Source organism: Aplysia californica, unplaced genomic scaffold, assembly GCF_000002075.1.
Source record: "Aplysia californica isolate F4 #8 unplaced genomic scaffold, AplCal3.0 scaffold00152, whole genome shotgun sequence".
Lineage (NCBI taxonomy): Eukaryota > Metazoa > Mollusca > Gastropoda > Aplysiida > Aplysiidae > Aplysia > Aplysia californica.
The window spans coordinates 211,052-236,092 of record NW_004797422.1 but is presented as its reverse complement, the minus strand read 5'-3'; the positions used below and the strand labels follow the sequence as shown (position 1 = coordinate 236,092).

General features: G+C 39.0%; 1 protein-coding gene across 1 annotated transcript in view; it reads right to left on the bottom strand.

Annotated features, from left to right (window-relative positions):
- Positions 1-1,376: 1,376 nt before the first annotated feature.
- The window catches only part of LOC101849456 (myotubularin-related protein 14), a 27,362-nt gene continuing 3,697 nt past the window's right edge, over positions 1,377-25,041 (bottom strand). The window contains exons 2-19 of the mRNA XM_013081935.2: positions 23,627-23,683; positions 22,176-22,270; positions 20,671-20,779; positions 19,350-19,425; positions 18,816-18,837; positions 18,155-18,271; positions 16,377-16,450; positions 15,346-15,416; positions 14,794-14,871; positions 14,325-14,388; positions 12,794-12,956; positions 11,614-11,650; positions 10,259-10,323; positions 9,707-9,846; positions 8,535-8,706; positions 7,706-7,939; positions 6,887-6,982; positions 1,377-5,361 (exon numbers count right to left, since the gene is read on the bottom strand). Of these exons, the coding sequence (XP_012937389.1) occupies positions 5,136-5,361; positions 6,887-6,982; positions 7,706-7,939; positions 8,535-8,706; positions 9,707-9,846; positions 10,259-10,323; positions 11,614-11,650; positions 12,794-12,956; positions 14,325-14,388; positions 14,794-14,871; positions 15,346-15,416; positions 16,377-16,450; positions 18,155-18,271; positions 18,816-18,837; positions 19,350-19,425; positions 20,671-20,779; positions 22,176-22,270; positions 23,627-23,683 (1,896 nt within the window). The 3' untranslated portion in view covers positions 1,377-5,135. The remainder of the gene's footprint in view (positions 5,362-6,886; positions 6,983-7,705; positions 7,940-8,534; positions 8,707-9,706; positions 9,847-10,258; positions 10,324-11,613; positions 11,651-12,793; positions 12,957-14,324; positions 14,389-14,793; positions 14,872-15,345; positions 15,417-16,376; positions 16,451-18,154; positions 18,272-18,815; positions 18,838-19,349; positions 19,426-20,670; positions 20,780-22,175; positions 22,271-23,626; positions 23,684-25,041) is intronic.

Genomic DNA, 25,041 nt, shown 5'->3' with positions numbered 1-25,041 from the left:
AGTAAAAGAGCCTAAAAATTACTTTAGAGACACAATCAACATTGAGCAAAATGTCTTTGACAAATCATATAAATTCACCAGGAAACGTAAATACATATTAAAAAAATAATAACTGTCACCTTCGGCTTTGAAAAAAATGAAAATTATATATTTTGAAAAGTTTACATCCTAAGCAAAGTTGTATAAAATCAGACTGTTGAAAAAGACGGTAAAAAGCACGTACACCTACATTTAAACACACACCAGACAAAATTGTAGGCAAACAAGTAAGAGTCGTATGGACACACGTGTACCAACATGCATTGAATTGAATGAGGCCACGTTTTATCACCGAGTGATAAAATGCTTTAGACATATCTGTCAACAAAACTGTTTACATCTATGGTGACAACAATACAAAAAAGGAATGGTGATTTGGTACGCAAACCGATAGGTCACAGTGGGGTACGTCTAGGTCATAAGCACAATTTTCTCTCCTTTGAGAGGTCTTGCACCTGGTTTTTGGTGGCTGCCACAGACACACACACAAAAAAACAACCAAACCCAGTCAAACTTCAGAAAAGTATAATTTTTCTCTATTTTCAAACAAGTTAATACGTGAAAGAGCAAGGACAAAATGTGAGTTTGTGATTCTTTACCGATATAAAGGGAACGAAGATACCCTTCGTATCAAGTATTCTTCACTGGTGCTCTTGAATAATATTATTATAATATAATATTTCACTGTTGGTGACACTTGCGTCCTGTAAATTGTCCCCGCACAATTGGCCACCTTCTAACTGTCTCTGTTTCAGGCTCACCAGATTCTCAAACTTATATATATATATATATATGTGACGCATCGTGGTGAAATCAGGCGCTCGTCAAAATAATGAAATGGAAGAAAAGGGCATTTTTCCATCAGTTTTGCAATTTTTATCAAAATTTTGTTTTTTGGCTAAACACCTTTTATGTTGATATGAAAATACATTTCCATGTGAATTTTACTGAAAAACCTTGGTTAAAGCCTCACAGTATGTAATTTTCAGTTTTCAAAGACTCATAGGCTATTGAAGTTACCAAACTTTGGCGGCCATTTTTTCATTAATTTAACAACTGAAAACAGGCTACCTCATCCTCTTCAATCGCATATATCTTGACGTCTATTCAAGCTAGATGGATTTTTTTTTCATAGAAAGCAAGACAAATGAATAAGCTTTCAGATGATTCTGATAACTCCACTTGCCCAAAAATTGACGAGAGCCTGATTCCACCACGTCTTGACACATATATGTCTACTATTACCATTCACACATGTGTCTCACAGAGTTTATTAATTGCAGGGTTTAAATCTAAAATTAAAAATCTTTTCACAAAATTCTCTTAAATATTTTTCATATATACTACGTAACAATATTTATTTCTTATTTACATAACCCACTACATCGATATATATATATACAAACTGATTTTTTAAACATTGGTAAGTTCAAAATTGATAAAATTTAAAAAACAAACTTCCTAGTTAGCACACGCCACAAACATACTGAAAGCAAGACTGAAAAAAGGAGACTCTAGGGGACAAATTCAAAAACAATGAATTATCTGAATTTCTCAAACACCTATTACAGTACGTTTTACTGCTGAACTCATCTTTTTTTTCCCTTTGAAAGAAAACAAAAACAACAATATCATGGTAGCAAAAAGAAAAAAATGCAACCTGACACTTCAAGTCATTGGTGCCATCCAATACTGGTAAAAAAAACCAACAACATACAAAACAGAAATGTTTGAATCATAAGAAAAAAAATGGGAATATATTTAGTTGACTCAAAACATACAGCCCGCGATTCTCACAAAGAGGCAAACTGTTAGCATCAAGTCAGCAGCATCTTAACAAACACATGGAAAAAAGTCGCTAAAATGAGGAGAGAAATTTTCACTAGCTGTGTCAACAGCAAAACCAAGAGCAGAATAGAAGCTTGAGAAGCTATGTCAGAGAGGAGGAAAAAAACATCGGTCGGGGTAGCAGTCAGGGTGCATCGAAAGCAGGCACAACTAATATCTCACCTGTCATCAAAAAGTGATATAAAATAAATGCATTTATATAGTGTATATCCACTTTATGCAATATGCTCTATGCGTTTTACTGTTATCATTTCCCCACCAGACCCTAGAACACACAGAAACATTCTCGATTTCTTGGCAAATATACAGTGCAGGCAGCCGATTAAGAGCTCAATGATTAACAAACTGATAAGATCTTTTGCCGTCTATATGGGGGTACCCATTTTCACCTAGTGAAGTGAGGAAAATTTGTGTAAAGTTCCTTTTCCAAGGACATAATCCATTCGGCCCAAGACAGGAATTGAACGCATGACCTTGCAGTCGAGAGTCTGAGAGCCTAACCACTACCAGACCACTGATGCCACGACTGTGCCCATCGCCTCTGTTGATGACAGAGCTCCACAAAACTCAACCACAGTTCACTATCTCTACTGTGTGCTATGACCTCCTGTAAACTCAACCACAGTTCACTATCTCTTCTGTGTGCTATGACCTCCTGTATCCCTCCAAAGCCTCCGACCTCTGACCTCGGTGATATTGGTGATGAAAGAAGTAGGAAGCATACCTCATTTCCATCTGCCCTCAACCTTGCCTTGGAGAACTGTTGTCATTAGGTTCCAACAAATAAAGAATCACAAAATAGTTGCAATTTAACTGAGTTAACTTTTCAAGTCACTGTTGAAAGCTTTAGACAAATCATTTTGGAATATGAATCATTATCTCTCTGCTCCAGCAAATATCAAAAAGAACAATAGCCCTGTGGGTCCATCAAAGCAAATCAATCCTAGTGTCGGGTTACAACTAAAAAAATCGTCACCAACTAGATTTTGCCTCATTGCACAAAACCACTGTGAACACTTCAAAGAGTAACATTTTGTGAATAATAATAGTCCATCTGTCAATGTTTGACGAAGACTAAAAGCATCAGCAGAGAAGAATACTTTGCCATCACAAGGCTCATATAGTAAAAACCCTTGCCATCACAAGCATTGTGGGTGAAATCCAAAGAAACTGGGGGGTAAACATCGCTGATCTGCGTTTTGCGACGGGAGCGGAAGTTCAGCGTTCTTGTCGATCGGCGAGATGTGATGGCAAAGTGTTAAGCAAAACAGAAGAAATAAGGATCATGATGACTTGCAGCTTCTGCTATGGCCCATGAGACTAGTTCTGGCAGAGAGGAGTCTGCCACATTTTAAATATTTCAAAGTTTCCTTTTCATTTGCCGATGTGTGCAGCTTGCTTCTCTCTTGGCCTAGGCATTTCCTATTTGTGAAGCCTCATATGATTGATTGCACTTTGTAATTGCTGCCCTCTAACTTACTTTATAAGAAGCTTGGCTCTCCCATGTCAAAGGATTAGGGCTGAAGTCTGTCAGAGAAATTTTCACGATGTATTTGTAGCGAAGTGTGTTTTTGGTGCGCCAACTTTATGCTTCCCCAAGGGCAGTTTAAAATAGAACTTTGCCGTTAAGATTTTGAAATCAGGCGCACTCTTACAACATGGCAAACCCAGCAAAACCGAGTCCTTTGGAGCTTAGTAAACAGACTCTCAGCATTCTCCTTTTAGAGGACTTGAAAGAGTACACCTAAAGAAAATGACACTTTTGTGCTAACCTAATTTACCAAAATTTATCTGTAGAATCCATGTTCAACATATCAGTATCAGTGACAGGAGATGAATGGTGACTTGACACCTCATGAAAGTGACAACAAAATATAGGCAAGTTTGTATGGCAATAATACTATAGAATTTAAGAAATGAAATAAAAATATGGAATATTTCTGCGATATATTTGAATACATACAACAATGTACACAGATACTGACAGACCAAAATGAAAAGGTTCATCATTTTGAACCGGTCAGAACAGCAAATAAATATCCCCCCCCCCCCAAAAAAAAGGAACATTTCACACAAGGGAAGGGATGAAAAGATTTAAAGAAAAAAGAAGTAAAAATGGAATGAAGAGAAAAAAAGCTAGGAAAAAGAAAGGGGGAAAAAGGGCAGCAAAGAAAGATATGATCTCTGTTTTTTTCACACCAGCAAGACCGCAGTCACGCACTTACACAAATAACCAGAATTCAAACAGGCCACTTTCACAGTAGCTTGCCAGAAACTGTTTCTTCACACATTACACGTCATCTATTGAATGGAAAGACTGTATAATATATATATATATATGTTTTACACCCCTCTTGACATCATTTAGGAGACGGCATCAATTGATCAACGAACAGAGTGAAATACTCAAAGACTATAGCACCACCAACAATGTAAGTTCTGAACAAACGGGTCTTTGTTACTACGTCCAGGCAGTCAGTCCATTTGGTGTCAGTCGGTATAGTGAATGTCAAGTTAGTGCCAGTCGGTTCAGTCGGTATAGTGAATGTCAAGTTGGTGTCAGTCGGTTCAGTCGGTATAGTGAATGTCAAGTTGGTATCAGTCGGTTCAGTCGGTATAGTGAATGTCAAGTTGGTGTCAGTCGGTATATACTGAAATAGAAGAAAATGACATTTTACCCCCTTTTGGGCAATTTTTATCATTTTTTTGTTTGTTATGGGCTGGACACATTTTATGTCAAATAAAAAAAAAATACTGTCTTGATTTTACTGAAAAACGTTGATCAAAAGGACAAAAATATAAATTGGCAGTTTCCAAGAACACTATAGCTTTGAAAGACATCAAACTACTTTGCTGGCAACTTTCTTGCTAATATTACCTAAAACACCAAGTGACCCCCACCTCCTTCATCACAAATATCTCGATTTCTATTCACGATAGATGGGTATTTTTAAAATTAAAAAATAGGCAAACGAACATGCTTTAAGATCATACTAATAACTCCATATGCCCAAAAATAGACGAGCGCCAGATCCCACCACGTCGAGACACATTTCCAATCAGTCAATATGGTATTATCCAATTTGCTGTCAGGAATATAGTGTCAGTTAAACCTGTCGGTCAATTTGGTGTTATTCAATGAAATGTCAGTCAATTTGGTGTCAGAAGACCAACTCCCAGCTTGACACAACTCAAAATATGACCCCCCCAAAAAAAAAGAAGGAAACACTGCAAATCAAAACAGGTTTCTAAACTCCACTCCTGGACACCCCACTTGCTCCATGGGATTTGGCACCTTTCAAACCCACTTGTTCAGCAAACCGGTCAAAAAAGGAAGTGAGCCCAGAGCCCGACGATTGTCGCACGTTCTTCGACTGCACCGATGACGCGTACGCCGTGTGGAATATTCTGCTGACGGCGTCCAGACGCTGCCAGCGAGTGGAAGACATGTTGATCTCTAACGCATCGTGGCAGCTGGGGAAGAATAATCAGACATCAAAGCATTAGGGAAAGCTGAGGATTTTCAACTCAAATGTGAAGTCAGTCCTGTTGTATGGATGTGAGACATGGAACGCATCTTAGATGTGCATAAAGAGGATCCAGATTTTCTTGAACAAGTGTCTGAGGAAGCTACTGAGGATCAGATGGACAGACAGGATCACCAACGAGGAAGTATTAAGAACGAGACAGAGCTCAGTCAGAGATGAGGTGGGAAGAAGGCGTTGGCCATGGATTGGACACACTTTCTGGAAGTCAAGCTGCTGCTTAACAAGGAAAGTGTTAGACTGGAACCCACAGGGTAAAAGATCAAGGGGAAGACCATGTGGAACCTGGAGAAGAGTCACAGAAATGAATGTACAGAAAAGTGGGAAGACATAGTGTGACATCAAGCGACTCGCCCAGGATAGGTAAAGTTGGAGAGTGTTTGTTCGTGGGCTGTATCTGTATCCAAGGTGAAAAAGGCAATGACAATGAAAGCATAAGGGAGAGGTGATCTACTGCACAGCTGCCAACTTTTCAAAACCAAAAAACCCCCAGCCTTTACCCATGTGGCAGGTCAAGATGGTAGGTACAAGCCAAACAACTCCTCTCCAAACCCTTCTCACTTGCTTTTCTGCATTCAATAAATTCAAGCTATTCAAAGTACAACTGCAGCAAAGGATCTTTCCAATTGACGTATAGGTTATCTTCTCAATTTTATTCCCAAATTTGGTCTCGCATAATTTTTCTTCATCATCCACCTGTGAGGAGCAATACTAGAAAAAACAAAAGAACTGGAATTTCCGTATTTAGATCCTCAAAAACATATTAAATACGATTTTTACTTAATGGTTGGCAGCTATGCTAGCGATTCCCAGAAGGGATTCAATTGTACAAAAAGGCAATTGGGAAGCTTTCAGAATTGCATTTCATGTCTTAGGTTCAGGTTCACCGTAACAACACCTTTCATCAGTTTACACCCAGGCAATCTGTTATCACAGACACATTTCCCGGCTACTAACACTACTACACAATGGGGTCAAGAGCCTCATTAGGACAACTAGGAATGGCCGTAGTAAATAGAAACTTATCAGAGAGCAAAAGTGAACAGCAAAGGGAAATGACTTCATCATTTAACACTTTGCCATAACATTATGGGGAAAATCCAAAGAAATTGGGAGGTAAACCTCGCCGATCGGCGAGATGAGGTGGCAAAGTGTTAAAGAATCTTTGCTGGAAAACAAGACGAAGAATCTCATAGAATGTTCTTTATAAATGTCACTATGAAATGTTTACAAAAGGTTTCCATATCACAAGTCTCTGAAATTACTTTGTCTAAGGTTTTTTGAGTCTGAGACCTGTTCGCATAGATCTACGCTCATAGTGTCTGTAAGGCTGGCCTATTTAAAAGAAATTAAAATTCTTAAAAAATTCCACTTTATACATTGAGCTCCTTGGGAAATTTGTTAGTGCATGGTAAACAAAAATAAAAAACAAACGCAATGACGGAAACACTCACGAGCTGACATGTGACGAGCGGCCGGCGCTGCTCTGGGAATTGGAAGAATTGGTCGCCAGACTTCTTAGGTTGTCAGCACTGGGGATGATTTGCCAGCTGGGGATACAAAAAGACGCTGGGAATTAAACTGAGGCTCGTAAAATACCATCTAACAAAGAAGAAAAACTTGAAGAGGCAATTATCCACGCCACCATCTTTTAGGTATAACCAGACTTGCTATTCACTCCATGGCCAAAAATAGGTTTCCTCAGAATCCTCTCATGAAATAGAAATTAGGGGAAAAAAGTCTGATTCTCTAGAACCCCAGTAGAACAAGATTAGTTAAAAAATAAACATGGAAAATAAATCTGTACTTCTAAGTCATTTACAATAAGTGACACAAGTACTGCCCCAAGAATGTTTTATGAACAAATCTAAGTCATTCTGATGTCGATTTAACATTTAGTAATATTTATTTTAAAAAAAACAACAAAATAATGCCTATTGGCCAGCACTTCCTCCACAGGCAGATCTATTGTACAAGATCCATAATAAACAATCAAATCACATCAAATGATCCAATCAACATGAACAATTCAATACTAGCACTTGGCAAGAATGAATACTAAACATCCGATATCGGATGTGTAAACAGTAATCAACATCAGATGACCACAAGTATTTTTACATCATATACAATGAGTTGCATACAACCTGACAGAAACAAATATGCAAATCCAAACAGGGTTTTTTGCGGGGCAAAAAAGATTGGAGAGCTCTGATTTTATCGGAGTACTTAGCAGGTCTGCATAACCACCAAACCTGACATGAAGCACTCACCTGCCCACACTGTTGGGATACGAGGACTGAACACCCTCGCTGGCATCTCTCTGAGGCACCTGCATCGGGCTCGACGGCCGGGCCAGGGGGCTGCCCACAAAGTGGTTCGAGTGGACGGACAGTGGCTGACCGTCTGACGACCTTCTCCGTCGCCCCGCAGCGCTGACCGGAGAACTGTGCCTCATGGTGGGGGACATACGGCTGGCCGGGGACAGTGACCGTCTGTGTGACAGGCTGAAATGTTGGATGAAAGAAGGTTTGAGCTGTACGTTCTTCAGCAGGATTTTCTTAGATCAAACAAAACGTTGGAAAAACGTAGGACAGACTTCAAGTTTCATCTTTTCCTTCAGGCTCAACTCAGATTGTTGTGTCACAGTGACATAGCACCGGTGTGCGCACAAATTCAAAAGTAACAAAACAACTACTTAATGGGACTACTTTGCACCTGTGAGGATTTATCAGAATGGTCAAACCTGGATCAAGAGAAATACAACATCCAGGCAGATAGCCGGAGATTCAGGCTTGGCTCTCAGGTCTTGTGTGGACAAGCACAAAAGGCCTAACCATTACACAACAGACAACAGTTCACTGACCACTGAGTGCTAAAACAAAACTTTAGTGTATAAGTCTGTATCCTTCACAGGAAATTTCGATTATTTCAGAATGCTATCTGGTCTTCTGGGGTAATGATATAGATTATAAAGCACATAGAGTTTATTGTTGAGCAGAAATTTATGCTATTCAAATGCTACATATTATTGCTATTATTATTATTATTACTATTATTATTATTACAAGACAAAGAGGAAACCAGTGACACTGGACTCACTTAACGTTCAGCGGAGGCAAGTCACCCTCTGCGCCCGCGTCAATCGTCTCTCCCTCACCCTCCTCCTCCTCCTCATGCACTCCCAGTGTGAAGTTGATGCCGGCCTCCATGCTGCTGATGCTGTTGAGGCTACTGGTGCTACCCTTGGCCGGGAACGTCATCAGTTCATCCGCTGGACACAGAGAGACAAAAATGCTTTTTAACCCTATCCGTACGCCCTGGGGTAATTTTGTACCCCCGGGGTTGTATTCTTCACATTTTAGAATACTGCTAGTACGGAGATCTCTTTAAAACTTTCAGTATTTCTCAAAATATCATTTTGACAGACTGCTATGCTAAGTGTACGGATCGGATTATCGAGTAAATTTCCCCTTTGGAAAGTGGTGGCACAGAGTTCCCTGCATCGTATGGATACGATAGTAGAACACGACGTACGGATAGGGCTAACAATTTATTGTAAGTGCTCTACAACATGCAAGTGCCAACTGACTATAAAAAAAAACACCCACGGAAGTTTCCCGACCTCTGTGGAAAAGCATGCACAGGGACTCTAAATTTACAGATCATGTTGCGTTGTCCAATACTCTTGTATCAAGACTATTTTTGCATAAAGAGCAATGTTTTTTTTATAGTTTTAGAAAGAGCTTTACGGCACTAACAACACAATAAGGTTATACAAGTGCCGAAGATTAGAGGTGTTACAAGAGAGTAACAAACACAAAAAAGAAGGAGGGGGAGATAAAGACGATAGATGTTTGATAGGAAAGAAGAAACAAACCACACCAAAGCACCCGCCAACCACCCACTAAAGTGTTATTTAAAAGGAGATTAAAATATAAATAAATATCTGATCATCCATATTCTGGTGGTGTAAAAGTACTAAAGCCCATCCAGAAAAAAGTTCCGAACAACTTTGTGACTATTGGTTTGAAGTCAGGCAAAATGCTGACAATTTCAGAAATCTGAATTTCTAGATTTATCTGCCAAATCAGCACTTTGGCAACACAGTTTAGTGCATTTGGGAGGCTTGCAGCCAATACATGAGTTGAATACAAAGGAGACGGTTGACATCAAGTATCCAGTATAAGTAAAGACAAGAGAATTGACATATTATCAAGTTCAGTTGATTCAGAAGGTCTTCAATCCATCAGGGAACATTCCGGAAATCTCACCTAGCAAAACACCATGTATGCCCAAGCTGGTGTCTGAACCCTGTCTGGTATGCTGCGGTGCTGTTTGATTGGTCGATAGCGGCCGCGGGCCGTTCACACCTTCTTGAGGGGTTGGAGAAGAATTGCCGTTGACATGCGTCCTGGGAATAACGTGAGGGGAGTTAGTTTTTAAAGTTTAAGTTTTAGTAAGAGTTTTACAGCCCTTGCAACACAAAAAGATTATACAAGTGCAAAAGATTAGAGGTGTTCTGTTTGTCAGGACAGACTCAGGAGCCCATGTAATATTGTCTGCATTTGTGAGTGTGTATGTGTGTGTGTGTGAGTGCGTGTGTGTGTGTATGAGTTTACGTGTGTGTGTTTATGTTCTGCATAGGAGAAAGGGAGCACAATTAACTCCTTTTTGTACACTAAATTGAAATTCAAGGGTAAATGGATATTTTGAAAGTAGCTTTTTGGCATTGTAAAAGAGTCAAATGTTGTAATGGTTGTACAGCGCATAGAGAATGCTGCAGAGGGTGAAATGCAATTATCATTGTTAAATGTGACACATACCTTGGCAGCACAGAGTACTCGTCAGAAGCTAGGTCTTTGAGGAACTTGAAACAAAAGTACATCACCTAAAGGAAAAGAAGAAAGAGAACCAAATTTGTCATTTAAGTTAATACCACAAAATGATAAAATCCACCATTTTTACAAGTAAGAAACCATATGCCCGTCTTTTTCTGAATCTTCTAAAAGCTGACATTTTCTTATCTAAAAGGCCATATATCTGTCAAAAAAGCCATTTATCTATTAAAAAATTTTTTTTTTTTATCGTAGTACAATCTCAGATAATAAAAATTTTTCATCTGAAGGCCATTTATCAGTCGATTTTCAAACTTAATAAAAACTCACATTTCAAATATGAAGGCCTATTCTTTGAAGCAATGAAAAAGACCAAAATAATCTTTCAAGATACGACATGCTGACAAATCAAGACGAACAGATTAAAGACAATCCCATGATAATAAGCAAAGAAAGAGCATGACAAACGGTACATGTGATCCCAAAAATGAACAGTGAGTATGAATTGTAAACATGCATGTATATAGTGTACCACAGCAAACTTTGTTTCTAAACAACAGAGGTATCAACTGGCTACAAAAAAATTCCAGAACTTAATACAAAGTGCAATATTACACGCACAGCTCAGACAAAATCTGAACAATTTCAGAAATCCCGATTTCCAGATTTATCCAGAAAACCATCAATTTTTATAAACTACATTTTTCAGAAACTTTATATGCTTGTAGTAAAAGTGAAGAGAAGCACATCGACACAATAATGATCATTTAGAACGGGGAAAACGTACGGCTTAAAGATTGATAAAAACAGAGGAATTGCAAAGTAGTAAAATAATACACCAGAGGCACCCTCCACCTATTAGCAACTATTCAAGTGATGTTATGCTTGAGTACTTCACAAAGAGACACATTCCAAATCTCGATGACCATCTGTTGCAATGCTCAGTCCCAGTTTATATCAAACTGACATTATGAAGGCCATGTTTCTCCCATGAAAAAAAATAATTTTAATTCGCAAATCTTCTACATTTCCGTCGACACAATTTAGATCATCTCAGAAGTAGGCTGCATTGCCTCTGCCAATTGGGGCCAGCCCAGGTGGAGTGGGACAAAGCATGGCATAACAACAGATAGACAGAGATATACCTCTTGACAAAAAAATGTTCTTGCTTGTGAATAGAACCCACATCTTGTATGTGCTATGCAGAAGAATTTATTACTGCACAAGAGACACAGATACCCTTCCTCATGTTCAGGAAAACACAAAAGCTACATTGGGAAAAAGTAAAATTGGTGGACCCCATCAACTGCCCACAGTTAAAAATGTTGAGATATTAAACATACCTCTTCGTCCGTGCTCAACCGATCAGGAAGGTCATGGCTGAAACAAGTTTTGGGGAGGAAAAAAAATAACATCAAATTTCAGTTGTCAGTATCTTTTAACCGCCGTGAAACAGCTCAAGTGAGAAACAGAAAATAGAAAATAATATCACTTAATGAATATAATAAACTCCCCAAAGAAAAATTCAAATAGCAGCAAAACCAACAAAACAAAATGAAAAGCTATATCCCCACCCTCCCCCCAAAAAACCCAAACAAAAACATAACAAATAAACCTTCGCAAACTTAACAAATCCATATCAAGTAAACAGAGCATCTTGCAAATATTCTACCCTATTGAAAAAAAGTACTTGGCTATTGATAGAGACAGAATATATGAATGATAGTTATAGGCACCTAATAGGCCACAACACTGTTTGTTCCCAGTAGACAGTATTTGCCATATGAAACAAACACTCTGGCAGAGAGAGTTATGAAGTCATGTGAGCCTTGAGGGGTAAATGATTATATTATAAGCATTCAAATTATTCTTCCTCATAATTCTTCTCACATTCCCTTTACTTATGGTGCCCTACACATTTAAAAACCAGAGCATACATATGGTACATAGACACAGAAAAAAGGGAGGAAAAGAAAATTGGCTCACAACCTCGGTTCAAGAAAGCACAGAAGTGAGAGAAAAATTGAGTGAGAGGAAAAGCAGGCTAGGAGGATATCAGAAAAAGAAAGAAAAAAAAAAAAAGAAAAAAAAAAAAGAAAAAAAAAGCTGGAGAGAAAAACATCTAGGATACCACCAGACAGCACAACAGAAATGTCTACAAAGGGAAAACAAACAGACAAAAAAATATGAGAGAATTACAGTACACCTTTAACATAATCTGAGCAGGAAGGAAAAAGCTGGCTAATGAGTGAGTACCCTCCCCCCAAAAAAACCCCAACACAACCAACAACCCCATAATAGTGGGCAGAATCCACTTGTTGTCAAGCATACATAAATAATTCAGAAATTGCATCAACATTACATAGAACACAATATCACATAGGACAATACATTTTGTCTGGAATTTTATGATTCCCCAAATGAACACCCCCCCCCCCCCCCCCCCCAATGCACTTTCTCCCTCCTCTGAATTCCGCTACCTCATCCCCCGCCCCCAACAATCATGACAGCAGGGACACTCACCCAAAGAGATACCAGTCGTAGCCCAGTGTCAGATACAGTATCTCCGTGGGAGAGAGCGACTGATGGACCACCCCGTCGGCCCACATTGACAGACGCAGCAGAGAGATGAACAGCGGCGTGCGGTCCCAGCCAGAGATACAGTGAACCAGGAGGCCCGAGTCACCTGTAGAGACCAACAAGATATCAGTGTCGTAAAGAAAGCCAAATGTTTAGTTGAAGTAAGGTTTTACGGCCTTCGCAAGTGCATAAGGTCATATGAGTGCTAAGCGGTGGATGTCAAGAGAGAAGTCCAAACGGGAATCAGGCTTTCTCTGCTCACCTCTCTGGCATCAACAGCACAAAGTCTGCTTCGACTATCAAAGCACCCCAGAAATACCAGTTCACAAGAGAGTGACAAACATACAAAAGAAGTAGAGGAAAAATGACGATAGTAAGGATGAGGAAAGACAAAGCAGCATTTCCCCCTATGTTGTTCCAGCACAGTATGAGCATGACATTGATAAATCAGCCCATTTACAATTCTACTGTGCATAAGAACATGTCAATATCCTCCCTTTGGGAATGGCCTAAATACAACTTCAGTCACTATCATTGTCCTGGGGGGGGGGGGGGGGGGGGGAAGAAAGATGAATGAACTATACTTGAAAGCTTGGCTTATTAAAAACCAAAAAATTCATGACAAGTTCGAGCGATAGATAGCGACTGACCAAAATTCATATGTAAACAGATACTGTACACAGCACAGCTACATACTACATGACACGATGTTCCACACTACAAACGCCGCGATAACAAGGCAACAAGTGCAACAGACACAATCAATATACTTAAATTTTAGTATATGGAAGGCTTTTTCTTGTAAATACACACTCACTTTTGCTCAACTTTGTTATCCAATTTCCAGCTGACCTATCGTTCCCAAATTTTCTTTAAAACACAACCCCTGTTTAACTTATTTGCATAATATAAACACCAAACACAGCAGAAAAAGAACGCTCCATCAATAAACAAAATGACATACTTGAGAAGTGAGATATGTGCGAGTATTAGAATTGGAATAAAATCTACTTCCAATACAGCTACAAGTGTTTTAATTCAAATTGACCTGATACGTCCAGTGGAACTATACAAATTTAATCATAAATAACATGGATTGACTGATGTTTGTACATTTTAGTTATGACTATAGAACTGAGAGATGCCATGTGCCAGTTCAGCTGGCATGCGGGGCAAAATATGGTACTGACAGCACAACGGCTCAACTAGTTTATTTCTTTGAGTAAAGAAAAGCACATTGACACAGTAACAGTCAGTAAGTGCAGGGAAAAAGCAAGATGGACACAGAAACAACAAAGGGAAAGAAAAGAAGTAGGACCAATCAGTGATATCCTACAACCACTCACAGTCACAGCTGAGCCACCTACGAAATAATCTAGAGAGCGTTGATGGTGGTGCAAAAATGCCTACAAGTACAAGTGCAATGAGATAACCAGGGATTTACTCCAGTAGTTTGAACTCTCTAAAAGATTACCTTTCTTGATGTACTGAAATAAGAGCTTGAGATAGTTCTGTGTCAGCTCTGTCAGACTCCACTCCTGAGGAAGAAAAAAATCAGAAGCTTTAGTTTTAGTTATGGTAAGAGTTTTACAGCACTTGAAACAATGCAGTCTTATAAGTGCCGAAGATAAGAGGGGCTACTAGAAAGTAACCTACAAAGAAAAGAAGGAGAAAAGATAAAAGCAATAGACATTTGATGGGAAAGAGGGAGCAAACCCCACCAGAGCACCTCCCAACCACCCACAAACCAAAACCGAAAAAGAAATTTCCGTAAAGAAAAGAATAACTGGTAAAAATTGTCCGTTTTAACAGGACAAGCATACAATTTTAATCTGTCTATACCGCTAACAGGGTATTAAAACTGGTCTATAACATTCACAGTGTTTTTGAGTTTGAACCAGTCTCTAACTTACAGGATATTTAATAAAGTCTACAATACTTACAGTGTACTTGAACCATTCTATGTTGAGGTTTTCCACAAGAGCTGAATTTGGAAGGTCCAACTTTGAGTCATTCAGCGCCTGAGTGAAAAAAATAGTGAGCATTGTGCGAGTGTCAAAGGTCAGAGTAGAGGTAGAAACCTACAACACAATTAAGAACGGGGGCTCAGTAGCACAATAGGTATGATGTTCACCTGTCAACTCAGAGGTACCAAGTCCTATCCCTGCCAGGGGCGGGTTATTTTTCTCATGTTTTCTACGCTTTCTGATAACAGGATAAGTAAGATTGAGCACCCAGTCTTCTCGGATAAGGATGAAAAATTTCAGAGGTTGCATTCGAAAGTTCCACACATAAAAGATCCCTTGGCAGTTTTAAAATTTAAAAAAATAGGAACTCCAGGCTGCCTTCCAGGCAAAAATTAAACATTAATTTCCACCCAAGACTGAAGCCACTCTAGCCAGTATAAATATTGAAAGTACCTCAGAAAACATAAATACCTGCAAACAACCAATAGTTATGACATGATGAAGGTAAAATCCTGATATGTACATTACCTGACCCCAGTCATACACTGTTGCCTCTCCTAAGTAGGAGTTGTTTTTCCAGTCCCGGAAAAATTCACAACCTGAAAGAGAAAAAGTTTCAGTCTCATAGAAACTACAAGTAGGAAATGAAATTGAAGAAAAATGTGACAAAAATGCATATTTACACCTTCTAGAAGACTTCCTATGCTATTTTCCTACTTCAGAAAACATTGATGACTGGAGGACTGGTAGAGATGGAGCGGTCAAGTGGACTGACCTTTACCATTACTTCACAGCACTCATGAGAGGAGTTGTTCTTCTTCTGAGCATCAGTAACTGCTGGCCAAATCATAGTTAAAACTAGTTCAATAAATGTGACAATAAGAAGACAGACCTTCCAAACAATCCATGACAAAAAGAAGTCTTCCTCAAAACATTCACAAAAAAATAAGAGCATGGGAAAAAAATTAGTATCCAGAACTTCAGTAGATTAAGATTACCTAACAAACCGATAATGGCAAATAAAAGTGTAATCGGCCACATACAAATAAAAACATGTCCCCCGCCCCGTCATTTACCATATTCACCTATACGACCTGAAGGGCATGGAATCAAGAAAAAAAAAGAGATTTTATGCAAATCAAATCAGGGTTCTTCAACAAAAAAATGAGAAAGCTGTGATTATATTGGAGTGCTTGGCAGGTCTATGAAAAGCTTAAAGGACAGCAAACAGCATATGTTAACACAAGATACACATCCACAGTCGCAAGAAAATGAGAAACTCCAGTGTTGTATAACATGCCCTGTAATGAAGGGTCAAATGGGGATATAAGTCTTTTTTCCAACAGCCATGGTATCCTTGGTGTGGTAATACTGCATAATTTTTTTCCCAAAACGACAAGCAATTAACTAAAAATCTTTTGAGTTACAAATAAGCTACCCACATGTCACTATTATTTCCACTGAGCAGCGCTTGGACCAAACCCATCTCCTTTTACGTCACTTTCCCAATCCAGCCCTACTCGTTGAAGCAGCTGTGAGCCAACATTCAATGAACTCACCTGGGTATGGCATACAAAGTATGGAAAAGTCAGAGTACCGATTCTCCTTATCCACTTTCTCCGATGAAGTAATTCTGAAATGTGGAAGCAATTCAAACACATTACAAATTATTGCCTTTGACATGTGAAAGTAAACATGGACATACAGTCAAAATTGTTCAAGACTCCAACCACCCATAGTTGGAGAAAAAATGGTTGTCTTAGACGGGTGGACAACTTACACTGTGTCATTATTATCTTAAAAAAAATACAAAGGGGCAGTGTACAGGTGATTGTCATCGACAGGTGGCTGTTTATTTTAGTAGAGATTTTACGGCACTCGCAACTGCATACGATCATATGAGTGCCAAGGGGTGGATGTCAACAGAGAAGTCCTTACAGGGATTCAGACTTACTCTGTTCCCCTCTCTAGCTTCAACAGCACAGAGTCTGCTTCAACTATCAAGGCACCCAGGAAATACAGGGTCACAAGAGTGTGACAAACATACAAAAGAAGTAGAGGAAAATGACGATAGCAAGGATTAGGGAAAAAAAAGCAGTAGTTCCCTGTTGTAGTTCAGGCAGTTATGAGCATGACATTGTTGGATCAGCCCATTTACAATTCTACTGTGAATTAGAACGAGAAATGTCCCCCCTTTGGGAATGGCCTAGAGACACTTCAGTCAGTGGCACCGCCCCGGGGGGTACAGGTGGCTGTTAAAGCAGATTCGACTGTACACACATAGTGAATGTAAAGGTGCACATACATGCTTAGTGACAGCAAACACAAACAGTGATAGTTCTAAAACAACAAAAATGAAAATCCCATGGCAGCATCCTTTCCTTACTGAGATATACAGTAGAGTTTGCTAAAATTTAAATCTGGGGGACTGCTGGAATATCTTCGGTTTACTCATGTTTTCGATTTAGAGAGATTGCTCAAACAGCATAGAAAAAACGGATTAAATGTGCTCGGTATAAGCTGACTCCACAGTTTTGCTCACATCTATCTATGCAAAAAAGCACACACTTCAACAATGGAAGATTTTACATCTTGAGGTATAACTGCGAAAGATTTCCCAAAACTGTAAAATAATTAATTCACAAGTCTATGCTGTAAATAAGAGCCGTGTGTACTCCACCCATAATGATAATCTTCTTCACAATTTTGACAAAAATAAAACAAAGGTATACTTTATTCATCCTCAAGAGGAAGAATTATTATGATTTCGTCAATTCCTGTGGCACAAAATACACATTCTCAACACATCACAATCTCTCCCTCTTTATCTCATTCACTCACACTCATCCTCATTTCTAACACATAATATGGTAACAGTAGGGAATATATAGGTCACAAATGGACAAAATGAAATATCCAGCCTCATGGCATGCTTTCCACATAAGACAAGTCACGCCTCGGAAAGAGGACTTGCCACCATCTCAGTAGGTACCAAAGTCAACAATGAAGTGAGCAGCCCTTTGTTCAAATCCTCAAAACGACTTTCTGAACCTTTTTTCATTTGAGTACATGGCTCTGTCTCATCAGAGGCTAATGCTAAATCTGAGGCCTCATCTCTTAACATTTTGCTGTCACATCTCGCCGATCGGCGATGTTTACCACCCAGTTTCTTTGGATTTTCCCCAAAATGCCTTTGCCTTTGATGGCAAGGGCTTTTACTATACGAGCCTTGTGATGGCAAACTGTTAAAAAACTTCAATGTGTATGAAAGTAGCTTAAAAACCAATACTACGCTGAGCTATACAAGGAAAGAGGAACTTGAAGCCTCTCAACTTACGGCATGCCGAACTTGGTCTTCTTCTTCTCCACCATGAGGTCGCAGATGTAACCCACATCAAAATACTTCAACAGCTGAATGTCATGGCCACGGAACTTGTCAAACATATCTAATCGCCTGCAGAAACAAGGACATATTTTTTACTGTATTAGAGGTGTTGATTTGCTACGTAAAAAAAATAAATCTGGAACTGTTCCGACTCCATGGAATTTCAAGCATGGGGACATAAAGTTTACAGATCACATTGTACTTTGTGATCTAGAAATCGGGCAAAATCTGGACAAGTTCAGAAATCCAGGTTTGCGAGTTATTTTAAAAAAACCGTACTTATTACACACACACACACACATACTATACAAATATGCATATATGGAGACAAGACGTGCGTTCATGACAAGAGCTTTTCTTGAATAAAAACATTACACATTATTGCCTAAGTGCAAACCCTTTGTACATCCACCCAGGAGAATTCAACTTTGGAGATTTTAGAACATTGCTTTATAAAATGCCCACTTTTATTCTGGCAGATATTCCTGACAAAAAACTTGAAACAGTTCTAACAAAACAACTGTGTGTGTAGGAGTTTAAGACGGACATCGTCATACTGTCCCTCATGGCTTCAACTGCTAGAAAATCTATTTTTACACCTATTTTGTCTTACCCAGCGTCAGAACCACTTTGACCTGAAAAACAAAAAACAAAACACAAAGTTAAATACTCATGATACTTAAAGCAACCTGCATGAAAAGGACTTACATAAATTGTACATTAATGAAACCTGAAAACACCCTACAAACAGGGGTATATTATAACATTGTATGTTCACAAAATCTGAAACCATCATACGGACGGGGATTTGCACAAACAGTACATTCATTGGTACCTGAAAAAGGACTGCCGTTTAAAAATTAAGTTTCCGTAACTGTGTATAAAAGACAGCAAGGAAAGAATGCAACAAGCAAAAACCACCCATCAACAAGCCACAGCAAGAAGAGAAAGAGGGACGGAAAGAGAGAGAGAGAGAGAGAGAGAGAGAGAGAGAGAGAGAGGGTTAGAGAGGGAGAGAGAGGGAGAGAGAGAGGGAGGAGGGGAGGAAAGAGATGGGCGCAAGAAGAAAGAGAGGAAACTATTAATTTTTAAATCTTTTTAGTATAGTGTGCATCTTAAACCAAGCATCTTAAACCAAGCATCTTACTTGATAGTAAATAATCTGTAGTTGACCGTCCAAACATTTCAGCTGCTCCTGACAATGTTGCTGATCTACAAATGTGCTGGTGAAAGAGCAAATTATAACAAGATAAAATTTTACTCTTCTTATCAGTGATGATGACAAAGAAAGGCAAAAATAGGAGGAAATTTCGAACCACAATCTCACACACACACACACATAATACATAAAGTTTGAGATAAAAGCAATATCCTTACACACCCCATACCTTTTTATTCTTTCTTTCACTCTCTCTCTCTCTATCCCTAAATTTCTCTCTCTCTCTCACGTGTCAAACATACCAGATTCAGTCAAAATTCTGGATATTTATCTTTCTTCTTTAATAACTTGATTTTGCTAAAGAAAGACTTTCTACTGACAGTCAGTTTTTGCACCTTGAGAAGGTCTATCAGGCTGATTTTCAGTAATGAATATTTTATTAAAATGTATAAAATTAAAAGTAAGATAGGTTGAGCACTCAGCAAACAGCTTAATGCAAACTAAGAAACTCAAAATGGCTGCTTCAAAGCAGAGCTAGTAGGAAAACTTTAAGCCTTCAGTGCATATGTTTAGCATTTTCCTGAGCGAGATAGGAGAAAGATACATTGTTTCAAAATATGCAAACACAACACCGATCCCTTCTAAACTTGTTTCCATGCAAGCTAGCCCAAATGACTCAGCGGTGGGAAAGCACAGAGGTTAGTTTTAGTAAGAGTTTTACGACACTTGCAACAAAATAAGGTCAAGGTGTCGAAGAATAGATGTGTTACAAGAGAGTAACATACACAAAAAAGGAGAAGGAGAGATAACGACAATAGATGTTTTTTAGGAAAGAAGGAGCAAACCACACCAGAGCACCCGCCGACCACTCATGAAAGCACAGAAAGGTGTTGAGTCCAGCTGAATATAAGGCACAAAATCCGGCAAAAAGTGACGCATCCCAAAATCATGGGTTAGAAAAAAAGAAAAAAAACCTATCTAATATGAACTAAACCCATCCCCTAGATTTGCTGTGGGGGGGGGGTTTGGAACGCCTTACTGCTAGAGCCTACTTCCTTTCTTACCCTTTGTTGCTTCTGGCTGTCGATATCTTGCTTCTTACAGGCATTAGACAGAAGTTAACAAGTCGACGTGCTTCACTTTAATTAACATGCCCACACACATTGTTCACTGTTATTGATTTGTTAATAATTAAAACCACCCCCCCCCCAAAAAAAAGAAGAAGATACAAAAAAGCCAATGAAATAAAAAACAAAAAAATATCCCCCCCCCCCCCCCCAAGAACATCTACGATGGATGACACACTAACCTTTCCTTGGTAGAAAATAACTGGAATGACAAATCTGGACCTGCAGCGAGCGCAGCGGGCATTCTTTATTCTCTGAGTCAACAGCTGTTGATTATGCCTACTTTCCACACTGAAATGAACCAAAAGAGAAAAATGACACAAACTTTTACAGGAACACTGTTGTGAAAGAACAACCCTTTTCTTCCTCTCTCCTCATTTAAAATAACAATACTACGCTAAGCTATACAAGGAAAGAGGAAACTTGAAGCCTCTCAACTTACAGCATGACAAAAATCCCAGTGTTATACAATTTCATGAATTCATAAACTGAATGCAAAATGTTAACAAAATTAATAAAACAATACCAAAAAGCATTCTAAAGGAACAAAAAGAACGAGTAAGAGTGAATTTTTTAGAGAAACGTTTTCTGTTCTCTACATCCCGTCTAACACAATTTCCCGTCCACCGACAGAAACACACAGTTACACATCAGCCATTCATTACTGAGCACATTACATCACAACAACCACAAATACACTACACATACACACACTTGGCTGCCGGCCAGCTTTTCAAAACCAAATAAAACAAAACAAAATACACCTCCCAACTCTTCACACACACTTTTCAGCATTCAATAAACTCAAGCTATTCTAAGCAGACGTGCAACAAACATGTCCAAAATGTTTGGTAACGGCAAAGATAGTACAAGACAAGATGGGCCACTCAGCCAAAAAAGTGTCCGCAGGAAGTATGCTCTTTGCTTCAGATGGCGCTGCAATCTGTTTTGAAGCTCTCTTTCGTTTTTCCAGAAGAAGAATAGGAATAGCACCTCCTTGCGTGCGCAGATCGACTGCTGTTCATCAGCAGTTCGGGTATATTCAGTGCGGAGTTTTAGGTTTTTTAAATTTTAATGACCTCTCGCCCTTCATTCTAAAGTCAAATTAAACGAAGAAAACCATCTCCTTTTCCTCCGGAAGAGGTTTTTTGTCAACGTAACCATTTTTAAAAAGCGTTCTTCCGAAATTTATCCCAAAACTTGCTAGTTTCACTTTGATTTTTTAAAACTCAAGTAGGGTAACTCTGTTCGCAAAGAGTGCGCTTTTGTGAAGAGGGCGCCACCAAATTTTGAGGACACTTTTTTAATTGGCTCAAAGAGAGAAGTGGCCCATCTTGTCTTGTACTATCTTTGGTAACGGTCTCTCAAAGTGGCTTTTACTAGCTTCGTTCTCATTATTATTCGCAAAACCCAATCTTGAAAGTTCCAAAATTTTTTCTCCAGCTCAGCATCTGCTAGTCCATGAAGAACAATACTAGAAAATAGAAAATGGAGAATATACTATTTTCTGACGCAAAAACAGACTTGCAAATTCAGTACTGGTCGGCATCTGTATGTACACAGAGACATTCCCCTCCCCTGGAAACGCTACACTACACCACAAGCTACAATATCACAAGAAATCAATAAGAAATGGAAGGAGGTCTTAAAAACTAGAGAAATTCTTTTTTGCATATATGAGACATACTGCTCTGTGCTTGAGACTGCATCTCTCTCAAACTCTGTGATGATCAATTTCATTGGGTAATGACCACATAATTCTCCGTTAAAATTTGGCACAATCTGAAAAGAGAGAAAAGTCACTTTTAGTTGGGGAAGGCAGCAACAAAAGAAATTAAAATGTAGGCACAGGATACCCAATATTTATCCCCCTTATATCTTGATGAAATACTGATCTTACAGAATGAAGCAAAGTTAGAAAACAGTCAATGATGCCAAACATCTGTCTTCTTAAATGCCACTCATGCAAACAAGTGGGACCCCTGTTCAGCACTAATTCTGCTACTGAACAAAAAGTCCCCCCCCCCCCCCCCCCCATATAAAAGCACAGCATCAAAACAGGTGTGCTTAAACAGATGACCAAGTATAATCAAGCTTTTTTTCAGAATCCACATTCACACTTGAAGCTAAAAATTCACATTTAAGTCTGAATATAAAGTTCACAGTCTTTTCTTAAATACATTTATCCTCAAGCAGGGCAAGGGGGGGGGGCTATACTTTATTTTGACGAGGAAAAAGATTGCATAGTGGTGAACAGGGAGATCTTACTGCATAAAAGCAGAAAGTGATTTGAAAATAATTGTAAATCAAGACCACCAGGAAAAAATGGCATATATTCAATTTCATCTTTGTCCGTCTGGATCTATTATTTCACTTGATCCACTTTGTATGTCAGTATCATTTTTAACAGAAACAACTGAAGTCACATACTAATATTTAGAATTGCTACACGCCTGTAACTCCAACAACAGAATGTAGATTTAGGACGTTGGCTGCTCAGACCAGCCTTGCTAGCCAGGGTTTACCTGATGTGGGTAGGTAAAAATGTCCCAACAGTTAGTAGAAAATTTTCTATAAAAAACAGATTCCCCATCAATGAATTGAAGTTACGTCATCTCTTCTGCGGGCAAAGACAAAGAGTCTTACCATATTACCACTTTTGTAGAAGGTGACTGCAGACAATTCAACAAGAATTGTTTTTTGTAAAAGTTTTATGCCCTTTGCAACACAAATAAGAGATATAAACATCAAAGATTAGAGGTGTTATTAGAGAATGACATAGAGAAAGAAAAGAAGGAGAAGTGATTAGGGTTCATCTCATGAAAGATATGTTCGACAGGCAAATATAAGGAACATACCACACCAGACCACCTACCAATAAGAAGTTTGGCTTGTGTACACAGCCAGAAAACCCATCAAGAAAAAATTACGCACACAACAATTGTGGATCAGTTCTTGACAAGAATGGGGCACATAAGAATTTTAAAAATCATAACTCTAACTGCAACTTTGAGTAAAGGATGAAACGAGAGAGAAGAGAGAGAGAGAGAGAGAGAGAGAGAGAGAGAGAGAGAGAGAGAGAGAGAGAGAGAGAGAGAGAGAGAGAGAGAGAGAGAATTGAATTTTTTTTATTGTTACCGTAAACTTGTAATCCTTGCCAAAGAGAAGTGTGCATCGCTCCATTATAGTTTCACCCTGAAAAAGAAACAAGAAGCAAGAAATTTAAACAAAAACCACAACTGAATCATTTATTGAATCTCTAGATGATCAACTGTCTATGTGTATAAAAGTATTTTTGGGTTGCTTTTTTGTTTCGTTTTGTTATGTTAAGTGCTTTACGACGCTCGAACCTGCATAAGGTCATAATATGAGCGCGTCGGACACATTAAACATTTTCAGTCGGAAGGAAATTTTAAATTTTGCGCGGGTGGCAGCCCTTATTGATTTTGGACAGCCAAGAGATCTTTAACGTGCACTACTTGCAGACGGGAGTACCAAGATTTTTCACCCCTATCCAAGAAGGCTCCTTGTAGATCTTACCTACCATAAGATCAGGAGTATGGCTGAAAGACAGCAGTAAGAAGGAGCCTAGAGGAGGAGGAAAAGGACCTCAGGGGGTGGGGGCAGAAAGTGGGGATGAAAGCAGATGACAGAACAGTGTTAGAGAGCAGGAAAGAATGTGAAGTGAAACAATTTTAGAGAAAAATTTTTTTCCATCACTATCCGGATTCGAAAGCGGGACCAAATGAATGAGAGGTGAACGCCTTTAAACCTCTAGACCACAAGAACCCCCTGTATGTACGAGTATGAAAAACTGTATTTAAGGGAACAGACTGATGCATGGGAAAGTTACGAGATAAAAATATGAGTTATTAATATCTAGACTCAGAGTCAGGGTAGATTCTTTTCTGCAGTAGCATAGGTGGGAGTGAACAGAGGTATAAACATTTTTTTTTAAAGGATAAGAGGATGATACTATTGTAGTTGGTAAGTTGAAAGTGAAAGACTATAAGAAAGGGAAATGAAACCTTTCCTTTTAAGCATCATGAGTTAACATTTTAATCAGGCTACAATTATATGACAAAAGATAAGCAAAGACTGGACTTCAACATAAATGATTAAATGCCACCAATAATCAAAATGAATGATCATACACACAACTTTAGAAATTCTGATTTGGACCACAAGCGGATAGCCAGAGAACAACAACAAAACGCCATTGGCCAAAATTTATAGCAACAGCCATCTTGTTTGGCTTTGCAAAGGGGATGCCCACCGTGTCATCTGATCGCGATTCTAAACATAGTGACGATTCTGTGTAGCGAGTGGTTTGCACTGACAGTTTCCAAGCTCCTTCAATGTTTTGCACCTTGAAGTGACTATTCGGACTCGAGTCCGAATATGAAAAAATGTTATTCGGACTCTGATTCTTGTCCAGCATGACATCACTTCTGACTTCCGACTTCCTGTGACTCGTGACTCCGGCTTCCTGTCCTGCCTCACTTGTGACTCGCCTCAGGCTGGGTAGAGACCGGGATCACTTCGGGCAAAAA